Source organism: Sesamum indicum, linkage group LG12 (genome assembly GCF_026168435.1).
Source record: "Sesamum indicum cultivar Baizhima isolate 11 linkage group LG12, ASM2616843v1, whole genome shotgun sequence".
Classification (NCBI taxonomy): Eukaryota; Viridiplantae; Streptophyta; class Magnoliopsida; order Lamiales; family Pedaliaceae; genus Sesamum; species Sesamum indicum.
Genome location: NC_142668.1, coordinates 13,019,927 through 13,040,121, shown reverse-complemented (window position 1 = coordinate 13,040,121; position 20,195 = coordinate 13,019,927). Strand labels below are relative to the sequence as shown.

At 34.8% G+C, this 20,195-nt stretch overlaps 4 protein-coding genes and 1 long non-coding RNA gene across 10 annotated transcripts; 3 read left to right on the top strand and 2 right to left on the bottom strand.

Annotated features, from left to right (window-relative positions):
- Nucleotides 1-19: 19 nt before the first annotated feature.
- Nucleotides 20-3,532, bottom strand: LOC105174863 (uncharacterized). Its single transcript, XM_011097093.3, has 3 exons — nucleotides 2,991-3,532; nucleotides 2,244-2,369; nucleotides 20-1,958 (listed from the first exon to the last, which is right to left on the bottom strand). Exons 1-3 carry the CDS (start codon nucleotides 3,387-3,389, stop codon nucleotides 438-440), a joined length of 2,046 nt encoding a protein of 681 aa, XP_011095395.1. The 5' UTR covers nucleotides 3,390-3,532; the 3' UTR covers nucleotides 20-437.
- A 3,584-nt stretch (nucleotides 3,533-7,116) lies between these two features.
- Nucleotides 7,117-8,009, top strand: LOC148784872 (protein expression protein). The gene has a single exon (XM_088876108.1). The coding sequence runs from the start codon at nucleotides 7,467-7,469 to the stop codon at nucleotides 7,800-7,802; it is 336 nt and encodes a 111-aa protein (XP_088732234.1). The 5' UTR covers nucleotides 7,117-7,466; the 3' UTR covers nucleotides 7,803-8,009.
- A 2,716-nt stretch (nucleotides 8,010-10,725) lies between these two features.
- Nucleotides 10,726-14,447, top strand: LOC105174861 (Rho GTPase-activating protein). 4 transcript variants are annotated; one of them, XM_011097087.3, is made up of 6 exons: nucleotides 10,726-11,281; nucleotides 12,319-12,994; nucleotides 13,086-13,326; nucleotides 13,770-13,832; nucleotides 14,150-14,260; nucleotides 14,388-14,447. In XM_011097087.3, the coding sequence occupies exons 1-5, from the start codon at nucleotides 10,933-10,935 to the stop codon at nucleotides 14,240-14,242; spliced, it is 1,422 nt and encodes a 473-aa protein (XP_011095389.2). In that variant the 5' UTR covers nucleotides 10,726-10,932; the 3' UTR covers nucleotides 14,243-14,260; nucleotides 14,388-14,447. The 4 variants fall into 4 exon arrangements, with proteins under 4 accessions (XP_011095389.2, XP_020553895.2, XP_011095388.2 ...); XM_020698236.2 differs by having other exon boundaries at nucleotides 14,150-14,264; nucleotides 14,388-14,433; XM_011097086.3 differs by having other exon boundaries at nucleotides 10,727-11,281; nucleotides 14,150-14,402.
- A 215-nt stretch (nucleotides 14,448-14,662) lies between these two features.
- Nucleotides 14,663-15,175, bottom strand: LOC148784871 (uncharacterized). Its single transcript, XR_016063207.1, has 2 exons — nucleotides 15,038-15,175; nucleotides 14,663-14,846 (listed from the first exon to the last, which is right to left on the bottom strand). It is a non-coding gene; the product is annotated as an uncharacterized LOC148784871 (long non-coding RNA).
- Nucleotides 14,990-19,531, top strand: LOC105174862 (1-acyl-sn-glycerol-3-phosphate acyltransferase). Of its 3 annotated transcripts, none has more exons than XM_020698533.2 (6): nucleotides 14,990-15,438; nucleotides 15,567-15,945; nucleotides 17,973-18,122; nucleotides 18,213-18,311; nucleotides 18,391-18,483; nucleotides 18,935-19,531. In XM_020698533.2, the coding sequence occupies exons 2-6, from the start codon at nucleotides 15,619-15,621 to the stop codon at nucleotides 19,214-19,216; spliced, it is 951 nt and encodes a 316-aa protein (XP_020554192.1). In that variant the 5' UTR covers nucleotides 14,990-15,438; nucleotides 15,567-15,618; the 3' UTR covers nucleotides 19,217-19,531. The 3 variants fall into 3 exon arrangements, with proteins under 3 accessions (XP_020554192.1, XP_011095394.1, XP_088732606.1); XM_011097092.3 differs by having other exon boundaries at nucleotides 15,551-15,945; XM_088876480.1 differs by having other exon boundaries at nucleotides 14,990-15,945.
- Nucleotides 19,532-20,195: the final 664 nt, after the last annotated feature.

Sequence of the window (20,195 nt, the reverse complement as noted above, 5' to 3'; positions counted from 1 at the left end):
TGCTTTACATGAATCAACGTAAGGATGAGATACAGATATTATAGCATAGCACATTCTCTACGAATGATCAATTGCATAACAATGGTGATTGAAGTGCCTCTCTGAGCCGACTACTGGTACAACCCAATTTTAATGTTTGTGCCTGTACAATAAACCGGCTGTTTCCTGGATAAAACTAAATCATTACATGTTAGACTTATAATAACATCATCTGCTTATATGGTTGCCGATGCTGATCTGTCTGAACCATAAATAAGCCATAGCTTTCTCAGCACTGATACTAAGGCATATATAAAGAAAGTGAGAAAACCAAAGAGCCGAATACCACATACTCTCCGTTGCATTTATAATGGAACCCGAGTAGATTCAGTGGACAAAATATGAGCAGCTTACGATTGAGAAGAAACCAGGTTTGTCATCCACTCTTATGTCTGGACCTAAATTTTTTGCTTCAAAACCTGGCGTAACTGGATCTTTTGACTCTCCATCCTCGCTTCCAAAAGTCTGGCCTTCAAACTACTCTTCTGTGCACTACGTGGCCATTCGATGCATCCTTTCATCCCTCGGTTTATATGTGGATTCCCTGAATCAGGTGAGCTCCACTGTCCAGCCAAATCATGAGGACTAATCCCACCTTTTCCTGAATCACAGTCGGTGGATGTTATAGCCCCGTTAGAAAGTCTTCCATTTGAAATCCTCCGAGTTATCCCCTCGACTGATATGATCCTGTAATTATCACCGTTGCTTGGGCATGATCTCCAGAACCTAGATATGGATGACGCCTTCTTTGACTGCCGCGGTTGTGCTGAACCAGCTTCACTAATTTCCGTAGTCGGCGTCTCATCCCCTCCATTTCTTGAAACATTGCTGACCCTGAAACTCTTGTTGACAGAAGGATCACTTCCATCCGGTGAATAAATTGAGCCTTGATCCTCAGGATGGCTCACAGTTTCCCACTCGCTAGCATCCTCTTCGAGTTCATGATTCTGATTCATATGTATGTCAAGATGCCTGTCAGAACTGTCTTTGTTGAGCCGATTTACTTCAGGAGTCACAGTATGATAGAGTTTGGAGTCGACCTCCCTCTCATTGGACTCACCAACATTAATGTCTTCAAAGATGGAAAATATATCATCTGGATTTGGTGGCTCATACGTTAATTCCCTGATATCTTGTATGTTAACAGAGGTTGCCACTTCCCTGAGAAACTCTGCTTTCTTCATCTCCTCCAAATCTGATGTTCGGCTTTTGGAACTCAGAAAAGCCTCGAGATCTGCTATTATCCTGTTCATCTGGGAGTACTTTTCTTCAAGCATCACCTTTGCATCAATTAACTTCATCTGGACTCGTTCTTCACGCCAAACCTCAGCCATCTGCAACATCTTCCTCTCTTCTTCCACTTCCTCCCACAGTTTCATTGATTCTCGTTTTAGAGTTTCCACTTCAGCTTTGTCTTCTCCAATTTCTTTAGCTAGTTCATCACAGACCTCCTCCACCAGTTCTCTGGCCTTCCTTTCCTTTTCATATTCCTGAAGATATCGTTTGGCTGATAACTTGGCATCAGCCAATTCATTGACCAGCTTAGAATTGACTAACTCCAGCCTTTGACGGCTTTTCTTCTCTCTGCACAACTCAACTTTCATATCATCTATAACTGCACGAATTTTTTCGTGTTCTCTGCTCCTCCATGCTGCCCTTTCATCACTGAGTTTTTGCAAGAATTGCTCGAGTTTCTTTTTCGAAGATCTGCGCTCAGTTTCAAGTTCGTTAATTCTGGCCCTAGCCTGCTCAAGCTGTGTCTCAAGGGCAGATATCACTGGAGCTTCACGCGCTCGTCGGTTAGGGAGCTTTTTCTGGCCAAATATTTGCTTCAATTCATCTGATGTTTTCTCAACAACAGGATCCCACTTTGTTGCACCCTCCATTGCAGAGTTGGGAAATTGAAACGACGGATCAAACTGCAGCATGTAATAGTGTTAGAAAAGAAAATGAGAAGAAACCCATCTTTGTTAACTAGTCTTAACATCATTCAGCAACTTGCAACAACTAGTTCATAAACCACAAATCTTGTAATGTAAACTTCCCGAATTCCATGTACAAGACAGTCTACAACCTATGGCTAGTCATTGTGCAGAACTCAGTACAATTTACAAGATCGGCTCATTCCATAGTCCCATTTGACAGTCAATCATACTCGAGCAAAAGTTCAAAAGGGAAGGAGCACCATGAACAAAATTTATTACCTTGTGCAGAAGCCCGTTAGAACCAGACACAGAATGTGGACTATGTACCATATCATTTGCAGGAGAACTATGTATTCTGTCGACTTGTTGACCGTGTATTGCGGCCCCAAATCGTGCATCTCCAGACTGCATGTAAGAAGACAAAGAGCAAGACGAATATGAACTACATTTCCTTGAAGTTGGCAGAAGCAGAACTTTCAAGCCACGCCCAATAGCACAAGATCTAAGAAATCAGCAAACTCATGAAAAATGCTCTTTGCAACAGAAGTCATACAAGAACACAAAATGGGAAACCAATATGGTCCTGAAAGTTCCATTATCACAAACTTCCAAATAATTAATGCAATTGAAGGCAAATTCAAAAACTTACAAACACATAAGACTCCTTCTCCAGTGGACCACTAAATTCAAATAAAGAAAATAAATTTCAATTACAGAGATGTATGTAATTAAAACCCATTTCATGCCTCTCTGTCATCCCCCTTGCACTGAAAAATAACACAAGCACAAGTATTATTTCCATTCAAAAGCCGCCGCCTCACCCTCAAGATATATAAATAAGGAAATTGATAATACTCTACGTTTGATTCACCAAAACATAATGCAATAATTGCTTCACAGTATAATGCCAATCCGCAGCCCCAGAAAAATGGAAGAACTAAGTAGCACCGTACATATATGCATATGCTACGTATCTAGAACTGAAATCAGAGTTTTGAAAATACAATTTCTCAGGAAAAACTCTACCTGAAGCCCTAACCTTCCGCCACCACCAGTCTGAAACTCCGGCAAATGCAGCCGCCAGAGTCCGGCGCCCAGCTTCCTGGCAGAAACCACTGGCCTAACTCTCCGTCCACTCTTTCGGCCAACTTCACTGGATGGTTTCTCCATCTCGTCCTCCACTGAATTAATCTTGTCATTGGATTCATCAAACTTCCATCTAAGTAAAGGGGTCTCGGGCCGGCTGCTCCGTTTGGTAGATTCCCTCTTAACCCGGACTCCGGCGGTGGACGTCTTGGGTTTCCGGCGAGGCGGCTTTCCTGGAAAAGTGGGCTTATAAGAAAGATCTGATGGTGGTAGAGGGGATAGCGTTGGTCTTGGGTGCTGAGCTTCTTGGACACTGGCTCTTTCCACGGTTATCTTCATTGTTGTGATGCCGGCCTTAAGCTCGTCTCCTACATGCAAAATTTTGCTCCACTTGTCTTTTGAAGCATGAAATGGTTTTGGGTGTGAGAGTGTTAGATCTGGGGGGGGGTTGGGTAGGGTAGTGGGGGACCTTTGATCTCTTTTCAAACAGTGGGAGAGAGATGGGTAGGGGAAGAACAAGCATACGTGTATGGGTGTAGATTTGTACGGTCAAGTGGTCAACGTCCCCTATTACATCAACAGATTAATGATTTAGTATTTCTCATGAAGATAAATAAAAACAAACGACATCGTATGGGTTTCATGGTATACCGACGGCGACCTTCATCCTATCATATTTTCTTTTCAGACCACCCTCCTTCTTACCTATAAAATTGGAGTAACAAACACCACACACACATTTATTTTACCTTATACTCTATTTTTACTCAGAATATACATTTATCCTTATTCAATTTTTTAATTTAAAAAAAAAAAAAAAAGGCCAAAGAATTTATGATGATCCGCACGTGATAATAGAGGATCCATCCAAGAAGTGAGTAGTGTTTGAGAGGACAACATATGCAATAAACGAAACGAGATTGGCATGAAATTCATTTATTACTCCAAAAATCTACGTAAATTTACTGGGACTTGCTTTTTCAACTTCAAATACTTAATTTTAAATGCTGATACCAACTCAAGTTTGAGTTGGATTTGAATTCGTACCTCATTTTTTATATCATACAATACTTATTTTTCCTAAATACTAATTCTATTTAATTTTTTAATCTAACTTTAGTTCAATATGTTAGACTTGTTAATTAATGGGCAATACCTAAATTCGTACCGTTTTAATAATTCGTAATCAGGCTCGTAGTTAATATTTTTATATTAGATTTAGACTCGGACATATGCCTATTGAAATATTTTTTTTTTTATGGATAGAGTCTGTACACTAAATATCCCCCTAAGAATGAATATCGGTATGGGTAAATTTTTAATATTACAAATGCATTTTTATTCGTTAATGTAAAACTATTCAATTTGTAAACTTGTGCTAAATCAAAATGACTATTTGTCCACTCGAATTTTAAAAAATTATTTTCTACTTAATTAATTTATAAACATCATAATTTCATAAAATTTTAAATCAAATTGATTGACGTATTTCATTATAGACAGCATTAAAGTGAATATATATTATAGGGTAAAATACACTTTGTCCCCCTAAGTTATCACTGATATAACACTTACCCCTTTGATTGACAAAAATACCCTCATATATTGAATAATTATAATATTTTTTTAACTTTTTGCATATTAAATCATCACTAAATTATTTTTTGATTAATTCTTTTAATAGGGAAAGAATTTAGATCACAAGTGGAGCATAAATTAATGGATAAATTATATTTTGCCATCTATACTATGCCGTTTTTCACTTTACCATCGAAATATTTTGTGTCAATTTACTATCTCAACTTTGCGAAATTTGCACATCGCCATATATGATAGTATTTTTTATTGATTTTTCTGTCGAAAAAACATCACATATTATGCATATGTAAAAAATATCACATCGCATAACCCTTGAATATCGCTTGTGACTGCATATTATTTTTTTCCAGAAAAAAAACTTGATTGAAAAATAGTTATAAATGGCAAAATACAAATTTCATAAAGTTGATATTGTAAATTAATATAAAATAAAAGTATAGATGTCAAAGTGTAAAAACGTCATAGTTCGATGACAAAATGTAATTAAACCTAAATTAATATATATAGTAGATATACAACAAATATAACATAAACAACAATTTTCATATATGCTAGTTAATAAATTGACAAATATATATGCTTACCCAAAAGTTAAATATTTTGAAGAAATAAGTAAATATAAATATTTTATTTTTTAAAGAAAACATATTCAAAAAATATTTAATTACTCATCTTTATATAAAAGAATAAATAGTTAATAACTTAATGTTATTACCAAATTAATAAAATATTTTTATGGAATTATTTTGTGTATTGTTTATACTCATTCATTACTTAGACTTAAGTCTGTAAATATAATAACATTCAAACTATTTAATTTACTAATTTTCTATTACTTCATTATAATTAAAATATAGTTTTTTCAATTAAACTAAAAATACATAATTGTTAGAAAAAAAAGGAAATTCTTTGAACTATATATATAACATAAGGGCAAAATTGTCTAAAAATTTAATTTACATCAAGTACAATTCATGGAGGCAAAGTGCATTTTACCCTATATTATATTGTTAATAGTCAAGTATAATTTTGTCTATTTTTATTTACTTTAAAGGATTATAACAAAACGAGAGTATAATAAATAGACTTTGAGAAAAATAAATAGAAAAATTTATAAGTATGACAATAAAGATAATTCTTTTTTAGAATTTTAAAAGTATAAAAATCGATTTAAATATATAAAATTAAAATTATATAAATTCCATTATTGAAAAAAATAATAATAACCCAACTGATTCGATACAAAACTGAATTAACCCAATAAAAAAGGAGTTGACTCTGGATAAAATACATGAGCTTCATCACCAGCCCCTCCACAAGACAACTAAGATTGTACAGATAATGTAAGAGAAATACAACTAATATTATTCTCGATAAAACAGTAATGGAGACTCGCAATTCCAACATTTGACAACTTCTAAATCAAATGATTCACAAAAACAATATAATATGGGATAATTACATATTTCTCTGTTGATGTTTTGGTATAATTACATGTAAATTTTCTGTATTTAGAAAATTATATCTAGCATTCCTGAAATTTGCTTCCGTCTTACAAATAAGTCACTCCGTTAATCAAAGTTCACTGAGTTTGCTGATATTAACAAAAAAATTGAATGAAAATTGATACTGACCGTCCATTAATCTTTTGCAAGTCAAATAACTTTTTTGAACTAAACTATCTTTATAATAGTAAAGATATATCTTCTTACATGCATTAATGCGTTAGACGTATAAGGGTAAGTTGATCATAAAAACAAACTTATTTGACCTGCAATAATCAATAAGTCAATTGATAGTAGATATATATATATTTTTATTAATATCAACAATTCGATAATCTTTGTCTAATAAATATACTTATTTATTAAATAAAAACAAACATTAAAAGTGTTAAATAAAATTTTAACATGTAATTATACCAAATATCGAGAAAGTAGAGTTTAATTATCCCATATAATATACATAAGGCGGAATGTGTTAATGATTTGAGGCGAGTGAGTGAGTGAGGTGGTAGTCATCAACGTTAATAACAGTGATAAACGTTGTAATTATGAATTGATTAAAGCGCTTAATCATGACGTTCCTCATGAGATCATGTAGATGAGATATTCCCTTCGCTAGCTCCTTTTCACCCGCGTTCACACCCTAGATTCCGTTGCTAGCTCCTTTTCACACGGAGCGGCTTGATGTCTACTAGCCGGCTCTTGTGAGCCTCAGCTTCTGCTATAACCGTCTGACACTTGGAAAGTCTTATCCCTGACGGTACACGTATCATCTATCTGGAAAAAGAGTTCACACCTCATTTAATTGATTATTCTTAAATATAATCACTTTGGAATTATAATATCCGAAAAAAGTCTTGTCATAATATTTCACATTTTAATAAAGACAGACACATTTAAAAGGATTGAGTAGATAACTGCACCTCAATTACCTTTTGAAAGATTACTTGTATGACTTGGCGGATTGACATGGTTTCCCCAACCGGGTCAACCAACACAACTCGGATCCCTTCAATGCTGGCGGTTTTTAAGTATTTCTCAGGAAATCAAGAAACGTAAGCAAATCGAACAAGCCAGGTTAGTAGCCGAGCTCAGCCGCCAGTCCCTTCAATTAGACGACTCAGTGGCGGTGGCGTCACCTAATGAGCCTTCAGTTTGAGCCAACCCGAAATAGGTGTACGGGCCCCACATACCACAACCACCTGCCTTACCCGCCCCTTTTATATATCACCCGCTTCTCCTTCCACTCTCAAATTCTATACATACAGCCCAGAGATATCCATTTACACGCACAGAGAGTAGATACTATAGTATGGGAAACTGCATAAGGAAAGGATCCGCCGCGGAATGGGGCGGCGAAGACTGGGGCTCGTTCGCATCGGGTGATAAAACCGGAACCCGGGGGGATCTCTACAGCCACTCTCTCGGCGTACAGAAGAAAAGCCTTCTGGGAGAAAGCGACGGCGTTTTATCTTCTACGGAGGTGAAGATCAAAATCTCGAAGAAAGAGTTGGAGCAGCTGGTGAAGAAAGCAGATGCACAAGGGCTGTCAGTGCAACAGGTTTTAGCGCAGTTGATGGACGTGGGTGATCGGTTTGAGGCCCATCAACGGTCCTGGAGGCCCGCGCTGCAGAGTATACCTGAGTGACGATGAGGGTAATTGCGTCAATTCAACATTCGCGGTCGTGTTCATCCAAATTTTTATGATTTGTCTGATTCTTTTGTCACATTTTGTAAAAATTTTGAGGGCTATGTAAATAGAAATATTTATGTAGGAAATTGGAGTGAAGTCTAATGTTTTTATTTTTTGTAAAGTTTATTTTAATTTATGTTTGTACCTAAATTTTGGGAATCATTTGGTTGGTGCTGGTCCAGCTTTTATTTATTTTAAAATATATTATTATTTCAAAATATTAATTAATAATAAAATTGATTAATTAAAATTTTTTTGTACTTAGATTGATTCATATGATGAAATAATCCATTAAATTGAAATATCTAATCATTTGAACTTAATTAATTAAAATTAAATTTAAACCTTAATAACAGTAGGCGCATAGCAAGTGTCCATTCAAAATTTAAATGAAAATCTAATTTAAGTAATAAAAAATTAAGAAACTTGAATTAGGAAAAATTCTCATTCGAATTAAATCAATTACAGAGTGAGTGTATTATACTTGTTGTGTAATTGATAATTTTTTTTGAACTGTATACCAATCATACGATAAGTATATTACACTTGTCATATGAATGATTTAAATTTTACCAAATTGGGTTCGGGCTAAAATTTTCCCCTTCAATCAGATATATAATTGTTCTTTGATTAATTCTCTAACCAGATTATGAGCCTTACACATAGTAATTGAGTCTTTCACTTTGCACCTTTTTGGTCTGGTCAATTAATTTTGGGCTGATACATCAACATTCCCTTTACATATGTTGTAAAATTATAAGTACGTCTCAAATAGAGTACAATTGTGATTTAGTTGAATGATATGTTTAAGTTGTTCTCCCGTGATGGGAACAATGTAAATAAAGTTATAATTTTAAAATAATGTACTTATCATTTTGAGCGTATGTATAATTATACCTAATATCAATGACACCAATGTAATTTACTCTTAATTTTATAAACTATTCGACCTTTTAAAGCTTATTTGTTATATTCTATAATATTATGCATATAATAGAGAAAACTTATTCATAAAGAATAATGAAATGATTAGAGGGTGAAATGCAAATAATTTGTGGTTGGTGTTGGTGGGTAAAACAGAGAAAGAATCCTCAACATTACAAATAGAGAAAAAAACCCAACTTAGAATAGGAAAGATTGACTTTTATGAAAATAATAATTTAAATTATTAATTGTTATTAAATAGTATTTTCCGGTATTTGATTAAGTGTGTTATAATAAGTAGCATGATATTTTTCTAATAAATAAAATTTAAAATTTAATTCAGATTCAAAAAGATAATGTACGAATCATACAAGTATGTCTAGATTCAAAAAAATAATTATTTTAGATGAGATCCAAAAATATTTTTGGTATAAACCCCCATATATTTTGTACCATCAATCACCATAAATTTTCAACGTCCAATCAAAGTGGGTGGCGCCATGTGACCTGAGATTAGGGTGTCGAGCCAGCTGATAAATCACTTGGACAGACTTGGTCAATGCCACTGGATTGGGTATTCATCTAATAAGGTTCACACTCAAATAATATATAGAATTACGATATTTATATATATAAATTATGTTTATATTTTGCATAATTAAAAAAATTATCTAATAATTGTAAAAAAATTGGGATGGTTTGTAAATAATGTTAATATTTTTTTGTAGATGTATGTGTATTTTTTTTATTTAAATAAAAATTATAAATTGATGGGTATAGAAGTAATTATAATGAAAGAATATAATGTTCTGTATTTTACATTACTCTAGTTAAATTAATATAAATACAAATGATATGTGGTAATGGGTATTGTTTATTATACGGAAAATATAAATATAAATATGTTGGATGAAAATAAATGTTGAGGATGTTAGGTATAATTTTTTTAAAATAATATGAAGTTATTATTTAATTACACAAAATTTTAAAAAAGTGGCGTAATTATTCCAATATTTATATTTGATGTAAAAATAATTAAGTTTTACCTCTCCAAGAGCACGAAATGAATTTTACATGTGGAGAGGGGCAAAGATGCTTGTCCGATACCTTCGTCCAACGTAGGGCACACTTTTACGAATTCGCCCTCATCAGATGAGTAACAACAATTAGGGGTGGCAGATGAATTGAGCCGACTCGAGCTCGAAAAATTCGTTTTCTCCCGTGTTGTAAATATGCATTTCAACACTAGTAAATGTCCCATAACTCCCACTTTTGCTCTTTTAGTGCTGGTTTAATTAGGGTGAAAATTTGATGTATAAGAGAAATAAAAGTAAAATAGAATGCATAAAGAGAACTTTGATGCTTGGCTGGATATAATAGACGAAAATAAAGTAAAATTAAATATATATAAAATTATTTCAAAATTCAAATTGGATCGAAAAAATAAAAATATAAGATCTAAAAATACCAGAAAGTATCGATTTTACTTTTATGAACTATATTGCCTACAAATATAATTTCTCTCCAATTATTTTTTCTTTCTCCCCCTAATAACACCCACATAATTTCGGTACCGATAAATGCACATGTGTTTGAAATTAAATTAGGGTTGTGGTAGTAATTTTTATTTATTTGAGACTGAATAGTTTAAACTAAAAAACAATACTTATTTTATTCGAAATGTTGACATATAAAAATTATTATTGTCGTTGTTTGACGCTTATTTTTATTTTTAAGTATATTAAACTTACTTTTTAAATTTTTTAGTAACTTTAAATTATTTTAATATAAATATGCTAATACAAAATAAAGAAAAATGATTAATTTTTAAAAATTAAAAAAAGTAATTTTTTCATACTAAATAAAAAAATATTTAAAATTTACTTCTATTTCAATCACAGCAAACAAGATAAAAGAAAAAGAAAAAGAAAAAGAAAAAGAAAAAAAAAAGGAACGCGGACGGTTAAATTTCGGAGGGCTTTTTGGAGTAGGGCAGATTTGATTTGAGGTGGAGGTGGCTTCATTGCTAAACCGCGCCACTCTTTTCAATTTCTCATATTTCATTCTTGGCGCCAATCCCCCCAAATTGAAAAACCTCACTCCCAATTTTTCATCGATCTCATTTTTGGATAAAGAACCCTAGCAAGCCACCGTGTCTCTCATGGCGGATTATGATTTTGAGCCTCCATCCTTCTCTCTAGGGCTCGATTTTGATCTCCACTCGGAGCCCCACCCCACCCCACCACCCGATTCGCTACTCCGGCCAGCTAAGAGGCGACCAACAGCTGTCAATCTCCGGACGATTGTAGAAGACAGCGAGGATGATTTCGAATCTCCCGTTAGGGTTTCCGATTCTCATGTTTCGGACCCACCTCCGGCTCTCAAAAGGCTTTGCCGTGGACCCACGGTACAACCCACATCCCAGTCCAGAAAGACGGATTCTGAGGGTGCGCCCTGCAATGTGGATGATGAGATCGAGGATTTCTCTTCCGAGGAAGATTGGCCCAGAGGTATTTGAATTTCGTAATGTTGGTTTGATGGTCAGTTTATTACAATGGCCTTTTTTGGTAAAGCAGGAGTATCTGCAATGTATTTCCAGCATTGGAAGTATACAGAAATCTTGGAAATTAGTTAAAAGTTTGAAATTACTTTGATGTTTGCACGACTATTTTGTGCGTGGGAAGTCTTTTGTTGTCTTCTAATGGAAAGAAACACGTGAATGGAGTGATGTGGTGTTATAGCATTATAGATGTTTGATAGAGCAGGCCTCTTCATTTGAGGCTTGGGTTAGCTGACCTCTCTTGCTCCGCATTTCAGGCGAATATACGTTACTGAGCTGTGTGTGCAGCAGCTATCATAAAGTGAATGGTAGTCATCCACATGTGCAAATATTTTCCTTGTGAATCTGGCTTAAATTAATCAAGAATGTATAAAAGTGAAATATTACATATGCACATTCCCTTTTGATATTGTCTCAATCCTAGGTGCATGCTGGAGGAGTCACCAGGAGCATGTGCAGATCTAGGTTCTAGACATTTAAAAGAGAAAAAAAGCTGAAATTATATGTGGCTGTGCTGAAGTTGCAAAAGATATTGCATACAAATGACGCAACTTCTTTTCTTAATGGTTTTCCATCATTATTTAAAAAATTCCATTGCTTTTGTAACAGGAATACTAGAAGCTGTTGTTGCTGGTAGGAATATAATAGATGCATATTTGAGATTTGAAATGCTTTATTCCAAAGCTAGACATAACAAACAATTGGAGACGCAGTAGGTTGAAAACAGAATTTGCTGTTGTTGTAAGTACTGTTTGATTGTGAAGGCATCTCATGTAACCTTAGTGAAGTACTTAACAGGCAAAGCTTGACGCTCTATAGGGCCTTGCTGAAAAGCTGTTTGTTAAAATGACCCGCATCATCTGAAACCCTGATTATTGCGTTTAGCGTGTGTTGCTAATGGCTTAACTTTATAGGTACATCATTTGATCAGCCATTCCCTGTGTATGCTGATATTGATAATCTAAGTTTGTTATTTGTTCTAAATAGCAGGCATTCGTCCTACTAATTCTGTGTGTAGCAGCTCAAAGCCATCCCTGCGTGGACAGGGGGTTGTGAGTTTAGATTCTGGAAGCCAATGGAGATCAAGAAAGTGGAAAGAAATTTCAAGAGCTTCGGCTTCCGCCAATATGGAAACAAAAGGCAACAATGAGATATTTCCTAAATTAACTGTGAGTCCTCTGAGAAGATTCCAGTTGATTGATTCTGATTCTGATTCTGATGATCCTTCCGTGATTGAAGACACAAGCAAAGAAATGCGTCGTGCAACTTTGTCTCTGAACAAACAATCAGATACTAGTAAACATGTAGCTTTGAGCAATAGGGAGAAAAAAGAAGCATCAGTTGGCAAGTGCCAAAATGATGACTTATGGAAAGATTTCTGTTCAGAGAAGAGTTCCCACATTCTTACACCTGCTTTTGATGAAGTCTGTGAAGAATATTTCAAAAACGTGAAAAACAAGAGTAAATCAGAAGTTGACTGTAAGGTCTCTGACAATGAGAGGACGTTGGATGTGGGCTCTCTTCCTCCTGCTCATTCCTATTTTTTCCACAAGGATTCAAGAATTCAGAAACTAGTGCGTGAGCGTTTGCCCTACTTCTTCCCCTTGGGAGCAGGAAGCAACCAAGAATACAAGCAACAAAATGTATCAATAATTGATTACATGTAAGCATATTAAGTAATTTCTTTTTTTAAATCTTCTTTTATTGTTTTACATGTGAAAGTTTATCAATTGAATCTGTTCATTTTTCTGCAGGGGCCAATTTGCCCAAGAAAATAATTCCAGGCAAACAAATAAGAGCCAAAATGTTGAGAAAAGCTCCACAAGAAGCAAGAAAAATGTCAAAAAGTCTCAGGTTGACAATGCATCACAAGATTCTGAGAACTGGGTGAACCCTAAAAATTGTGTTGGACTTCCAAAAAATGCTGGCAACCGAAGGGTACATGCAGTTAGTAGATCTGCTGGTCACTGGTATACGGGCTCAGATGGGCACAAAGTAAGTAAAAATTTTCTGATTGTATCTAATGTTTATTCTTTTCGCTCTAGTTTAACACTTATTATTTCTGATGAACTATATGCAAGGATGTTTCCTATATATGCTTAATTCTTTATCAAGACTAGTTTTCATTTTAGCTGTGATTCCTTCCAGTACATTCTACTTCTTGGTGCAGTAAAGACGAATGCCAATCACATTTACCCACACATAGGATGCAATCTTAATGGGATTTGTCCTCCCAAATGATATAGATAAAATTGCTGATATACTTTGTTGCCTTCGGAGTTCAGATAAACCCCTAAGCACCATTTTTCTTTTCTTTGCTTGTTAACAAACAGTGGAATATTCATATGCACCCTTGACCAGGATCCTTTTCTTTTGAGATGCATGTTTAATCTATTTTCTCCAATTGTATCTTTACCAAATTGTTAAATACTTTTCAGGTTTATGTGGACAAGAATGGGAAGGAGTTTACTGGTAAAATTGCTTACATTCACTACAGGAAGGTACTTTTCTGATGATATCTTGGGCTTCTCTCGGATGTGCCTATGGATTGTTTGGATGGATTGCTCTTCTCCTGTTTGACCTCTCTAAAATATAGCCTTACATATTGTCGTTTATATATGATGTTGGTATGCACAATTTCCAAATTATTTTGGAGCAAAATGGCTGTAGTTGGTATGAAAGATCTTGTTAACCTGATGCATCCATGTTTTTGATGAATTTACCCTGCTTTTGGTAACTCTGTGTAATCAAATTCAGAATGCTTATCCCAGCAAACTTCAATCTTATATTGGTGATATTATTTTCAATGTGTTGACAGGAAAGTGGAATGGGGTTAAAAGATTCAAAGAAGAAAACTGCTGCTAAGAAGACAACTGCTGCCAAGAAGAAATCTGCTCCAAAGAAGAAATGATTCTCAGTTCATAAGAGAGTATGTATGTATAACATGCATTTGTAGGATGAGATGGTGTATATATTCGTCTTTTATATTTTATGACATCTTCTCCTATTTCCAATGTACACTTCATATATGTAATTATTTATTATTTTTAATACAGCATCAGGTTTGGAAACCTTGCGAATATTGCAAGTACTAGAACCAACACTTAGCACGCTGTGTAAGAACCTGAATTTGTTGGCTGCAAATTGACACCTCAGATCATGTCTACAAATACTTTCTTTCTGGTCTTTGCATTTTCATTTTTGAAGTTTTTATGTTTGGTTTTACGTTGATTGACACCATAGTTCAATATAAAATGTAATTTTATTAATTGATTCAAAACATTCACATCTCACACGAAAATTAAACAAAACTGAAAATATTCATTTGCTATTGAAAGTGAAAATGCCAACAAACTGGCCAAATTTTTATATCAAATTCCAACTTTAGTGATCGCCAATCTATTTTCTTGACAATTCTAGTGATCTCTGTTTAGATGGTGCTGGTCATGTAAAACTTACTCTACAATGGGTATTCTGAAGAACCACCTTTCTTGTGGTCTAAAATTTTTTGATTCCTGTTGCAAAATAATAAAAGTTTCCTGTCACAATTAAGGGTATGGTAGCATTAAAAAAAAGGTAATAAATCCCCAAAAAAGCAGACGTCACGTGTTTGAAAATTGGATAGAATTCCCCAAATAAAAACCTAGCGTAGCAATCACACCCTAAGAAATATAGGAAAAGGCCCATTAGGCATTAGCCCCCTTACCTTAGCTTCTCATTTTGTCTTGTTACTTCTCTCTTTCCATTGATTTCTGGCCTCCAGTTTTCTTTCTACTTTCAATCTCAATCACTGCAAGTACTCCCTCTTCTCTCCAGACACCCTCAAACTCCATTGTTGTAACTCCCGTTTGTATTATACATAGAACAAGGAAGACATGGCTTCCTGACGAAAACGTGTGCTTATGTGATAAGTTTTGGAATTTCAAGAATGGAATTTTCTGGTGCTTTGTTTTTTGCTTTGCTGGCTGACTTGTATTACCAGTTCAGTTGACTTGCAGCAATCATAAAACATTTGAAAACTCTCCTTTTAGTTCCTGCTTCTGTCTCTGTTTGGCCGCACGTTTCTACTGAATTTGCTTTATCTATCTTCTACTGCAAGGATCTCATGTAATTCTTCACTATAACTCTTTGCTTTTTCTTTATCTTCATTCCCTCTACAACCAGCCAAACTCAGAGTAATCACTCCCCTGAGATGTCTCTACTCTGTGTTTTCTGACAGATTGATATATTTGTAGCAACACAGGCAAAAGGGACTTCATTTTTCTTTGATTCATAATTGATTTCTCCATGGAAACTTCTGGGTTGGGTGGATTCTTGCGGAACAGGAGGTTCGGAAGCTACTTCGACGCCAGCACGGGGCCAAACACCGAGCCGCCGCCCAGAGCAATGGTGGATGGACAGCAGAAAAGGGCAGGAGGCCATGAATACTACACGGACGACGACGACACCGGGTGGTTCCCGGTGCTTATATCATGGGTGAGAATTGTCGTGTGCTTTGTGTCAATGATGTTGACGACGTTCATATGGGGTGTGATCATGGTGGTGCTGCTGCCGTGGCCGTACCAGAGGATTAGGCAGGGGAACATCTACGGCCATGTCACCGGGAAAATGTTGGTAAGTCCTAAAATAAGTTGGTTTCTACTCATGAATATTCTGATATCCTATTCCCCAACTTCGGGATTTTTCCTTTGTTTTTTCTTATTCTTTTTTAAAAGGTAAAAAAAAATCATTAAATTTATAATTTTCTTTTGTTGGTGAAATGGACAAAAAATAATAAAATAACGTAAATTACAATTACGAATACGTTATTTGAAAAATTATAAATACTTTATAATATTTGATGAAATTATATAATTCTTGGAGGAAGCTATCAAATTGTCAAGTTTGCCCTTATTATATTTTTTAACAAAAAATAAAAAATTTAAAAAAAATTGGATGGGGTGGATAGAGAAATTTTAAAAATTAATAAAAAATATCCACTTAGTCCAACAAAAAATTAAAAAAATGTAAAAAACAAATAAAATCATAATTTTTAATTTACAAGGGCATTTTGGTCAATTTATTATATAAAATGGATAAAAACCTTTCGGATTGAGCTAATTGTTAAGTAGCCGTTAAAATAAGGAAGATATTGATAATTATTTAACTAACGAAAAGATATTTTTAATTATATGAAATTTTTGGAGAAATTATTGTAATTTACTGTACCCTCCGATCGTACACATTATACGGTCCGTACTTAATCTGTGAAAATTTAAAACAAATGGGCATGACATACGTAGCTTAGTAGTCCAGATTAAATGCAACGTGTGACTGAGATGGTGTTTGATTATGGTTCAAACCCTATGACCAGCATATGTGTGATGTGGTTGTTGGGTAGGTTTCGATAAATATGAACGTCCTTTGACGCTTATATCAATAATGCCATTAAATTGTAGAGTTAAAGCATACGAGCTTTTGTGTAGAATTCGCATAATTCAGAATTGATGGGTCCAATGGACTTGATATCAATGATTCAACGAGTTTGATGAGATTTCAACTGATTCCACCTGAATAAAATGATGTTAATTTTTATATTTTTCACGATAACTTTAACCATCTTATGATATTTGATATAATTACAAATATTTTCTCGTTATTTGAAAATTACAAATATCTCCTAATTTTAACATTCGTCTACAACGAGCCCAATTTTATTAGTTTCCATTAATTTTCCGGTCTGATTTTTGTGTTGAACTGATTAAAGTGCCTTTTACATTATAAATTATTTGATATATTTTTTAGAAAATTTTGAAATATTTTTATGAATTAATATTTTCTCTAGAATATTTATTTTACCCACCTTAATTTTTTTTTACATTTTTTCAAATATTTTTTAAAATAATTTAGCAAGGGTAAAATAGTAATTAATGTCCACTTCACCGTCTAAGGCTACATAATTATTTTCTATTGAGGAGGGTATTTATAATTTTTCTAAATAACGAGAAGTATCCGTAATCATGCTAAACCTCAAAAAAATATTTATGAGTTTTCCGTATTTTCGAAGATGATGAAGGCATAATGGTAATTTTCTTAGGATGGGTACTGAACCCCACATCAATATTATAGCAAATTGTTGGTCTTTTTAAAATGTTTCACGTTGTTTTTTGTTTGATATATACAGTGAGCCCTGTTAGAAATTTATGAATGTGGTTAGTTGAGCTGGTAAAGGAGAGACAGACATGGAAAGGGAAGGGGGATACTATCCTCAAATTTGGAGCAAATGATGTGGCTAGTTTTTCAAGAAATTTAAGAAAGCCGTTTTCTTCTTTCTCTGTCCGTCTGTCTGCTTTGAAGATGGGGACCTTAGCTGGGCTTTGAATGGGAAATTAAGCTGAAACTACTGTTCTCAATGACCATGACATCACAAGGTTGCTATAATATGTTAACAATGTCTGAACTCTAACATAACAGTATCTAAATCCCACCAAATAAGGAGCTAATGCTTTTATAACTCTATCAGATATCAAGATCAAGAATTGAGCTTGATAACGTCTTAGCCAACAGCTCAAACAGTTGACTTGTTCTTGCACTTAAACAGTTGTTTACTATGTTTGATCATACGCGATATTCATATTGATTGCGGGACTGCCTGCGCGCAGATGTGGATTTTGGGGAATCCTATAACGATACAAGGCGCTGAGTACTCGAACGAGAGAGCCATTTATATAAGTAATCATGCATCCCCCATAGACATCTTCCTTATTATGTGGCTTACTCCCACTGGAACTGTTGGCATTGCAAAGAAAGAGGTAGGTATCGTTATTATCTCTCCCTACCCTCGACTCGTTTAGCATATCATGACAGCATTTCAAGAATTCTTGCAATCTGTTTTTGTGCAGATAATATTTTATCCACTCTTCGGACAGTTGTATGTTTTGGCAAACCATCTGCGGATCGACAGGTCGAATCCAAAGGCAGCCATTGAGTCCATGAAGGAGGTAGTTGAATATTTCACCTACTTATGATCTTGCTATTAGGCAGATTACAGCATCTGCTAACCACTAGTCTCTCCTGCAGGCTGCTGATGCAGTTGTTAGGAACAATCTGTCATTGATCATTTTTCCAGAAGGCACACGGTCCAAGAATGGACGTTTGTTACCTTTTAAGAAGGTAAGATCAATAACTGGTTTTTCGATCTCATAGTTGTAGACGTTGACAAGGCGTATTATTAGGTTATCACCCCCTCGACTATGGTTATATTATATAAACCACCCATGTTGTTTGAGTATTTGCATGGATATCCCTCTTAATTAGTGCACTGATAATTCCTGTCAGTGACGTTTTCATTAAGACACACCAGAGAAGAAAGATTGAGAAAAAGGAATAAAACTAATAGGAAGAGAAAAATGTTGTTAGCCACCTTACTTCTTAAAATTATAAAAGAACCTATATATCAGACATGCTAAACAGTGTGTTTGACACTCGTGTCTTTCTTTTGTTTTTTGTTCTTTTCGGGTTTGACACATGTCAGGACGCTGTAGGGGTGATTACTTGAAGTGTCGGTGCATCATACCCTTATCATTATATGAAGTTCTAAATCAAAATTGCATCTATGCAACAGGGGTTTGTGCACTTGGCGTTGCAAACACGTCGCCCGATAGTCCCCATCATCTTGACGGGCACCCATCGAGCTTGGAGGAAGGGCAGCTTGCATGTTAGACCGGCGCCTCTAACTGTAAGGTATCTTCCTCCTATCAGAACTGACGATTGGACGCCCGACAAAGTCGAAGACTATGTAAAACTGGTTCATGATGTTTATGCCAAGAATCTGCCCCACTCTCAAAGGCCTACTCCCCCAGCATTATCAGAAAATGGTGGTTCTTGCCGAACTGTGGCTTCATAGCTTAGCAGCTCCGTCCAAGGTTGCTGGCTCTGCATTTGAAGCTTGAGTTATGATGGTAGTTGGAAACATAGTCTTCTGCTACTGACACAGAGCTATTCAGCCAAGCAAACGCCGATTTTTCTCCAATAAATTGGCTCTCAAATTTGATGTAGAAAATTCTTATATGTACTATGTGAATTTATAGCGGAATATTGGTTCAATACGTCGATATTTTTTAAAAATGATAGTTTTTATATTTACTGCAAAAGTTGTCAAATATTGTATCAAAATTTGGAGCTCGTCTACTAATTAAAATCTCGAGCGATCAATTTAAAGGATCTTGGACTAAAAATCAAGTACTCATTATCGAGACTTCAACAATAACAATCGTTTGAGGGTTCGGATTTCTTATGTCGAGTGTGTAATTACATCTTTACATCGACTTTAAAATGTTATTTTCTGTCAAATGTCTTTTCAATACAAACTTTTCTTTTAATTTTTTGTTCTTACAAGAGTAAGAGTTAGGATGTCAATATATAAAGAAATAAGACATGCATTACACATTTTCATCATCATACCGAAAAACAGGTGAACAAATAATAATTGGTTGTGGGACAAGTTTTTCAACCTTTCCTAACTTGGTCTGCTTTCAGCATGTGGCTAAGGTTTAACATGGAGATTGGTTGGTCGGCCATATTTCTGTCATAAACAACAAGATTAGGTCTGAAATGCACCTGTTTTGAAGAAACCAAGATTAGGTTTGAAAATGATCACGCTGCACATATTTATTACCAAATGAAAGAGAATTACGTGTGCCTGCTACAATATACATACATACATACATGCCACCAGTACCACAGATATTGATTAAACTTTTCATACTCTTAGTTTGTGAAAAAACTGAATAGGATGCATTTTATTATTTTCTCTACCTTGAAATACAAGAAAAGGAAAAAAAATGAACACATCTCTTATATCATGCAATGTGACATTCAAATCT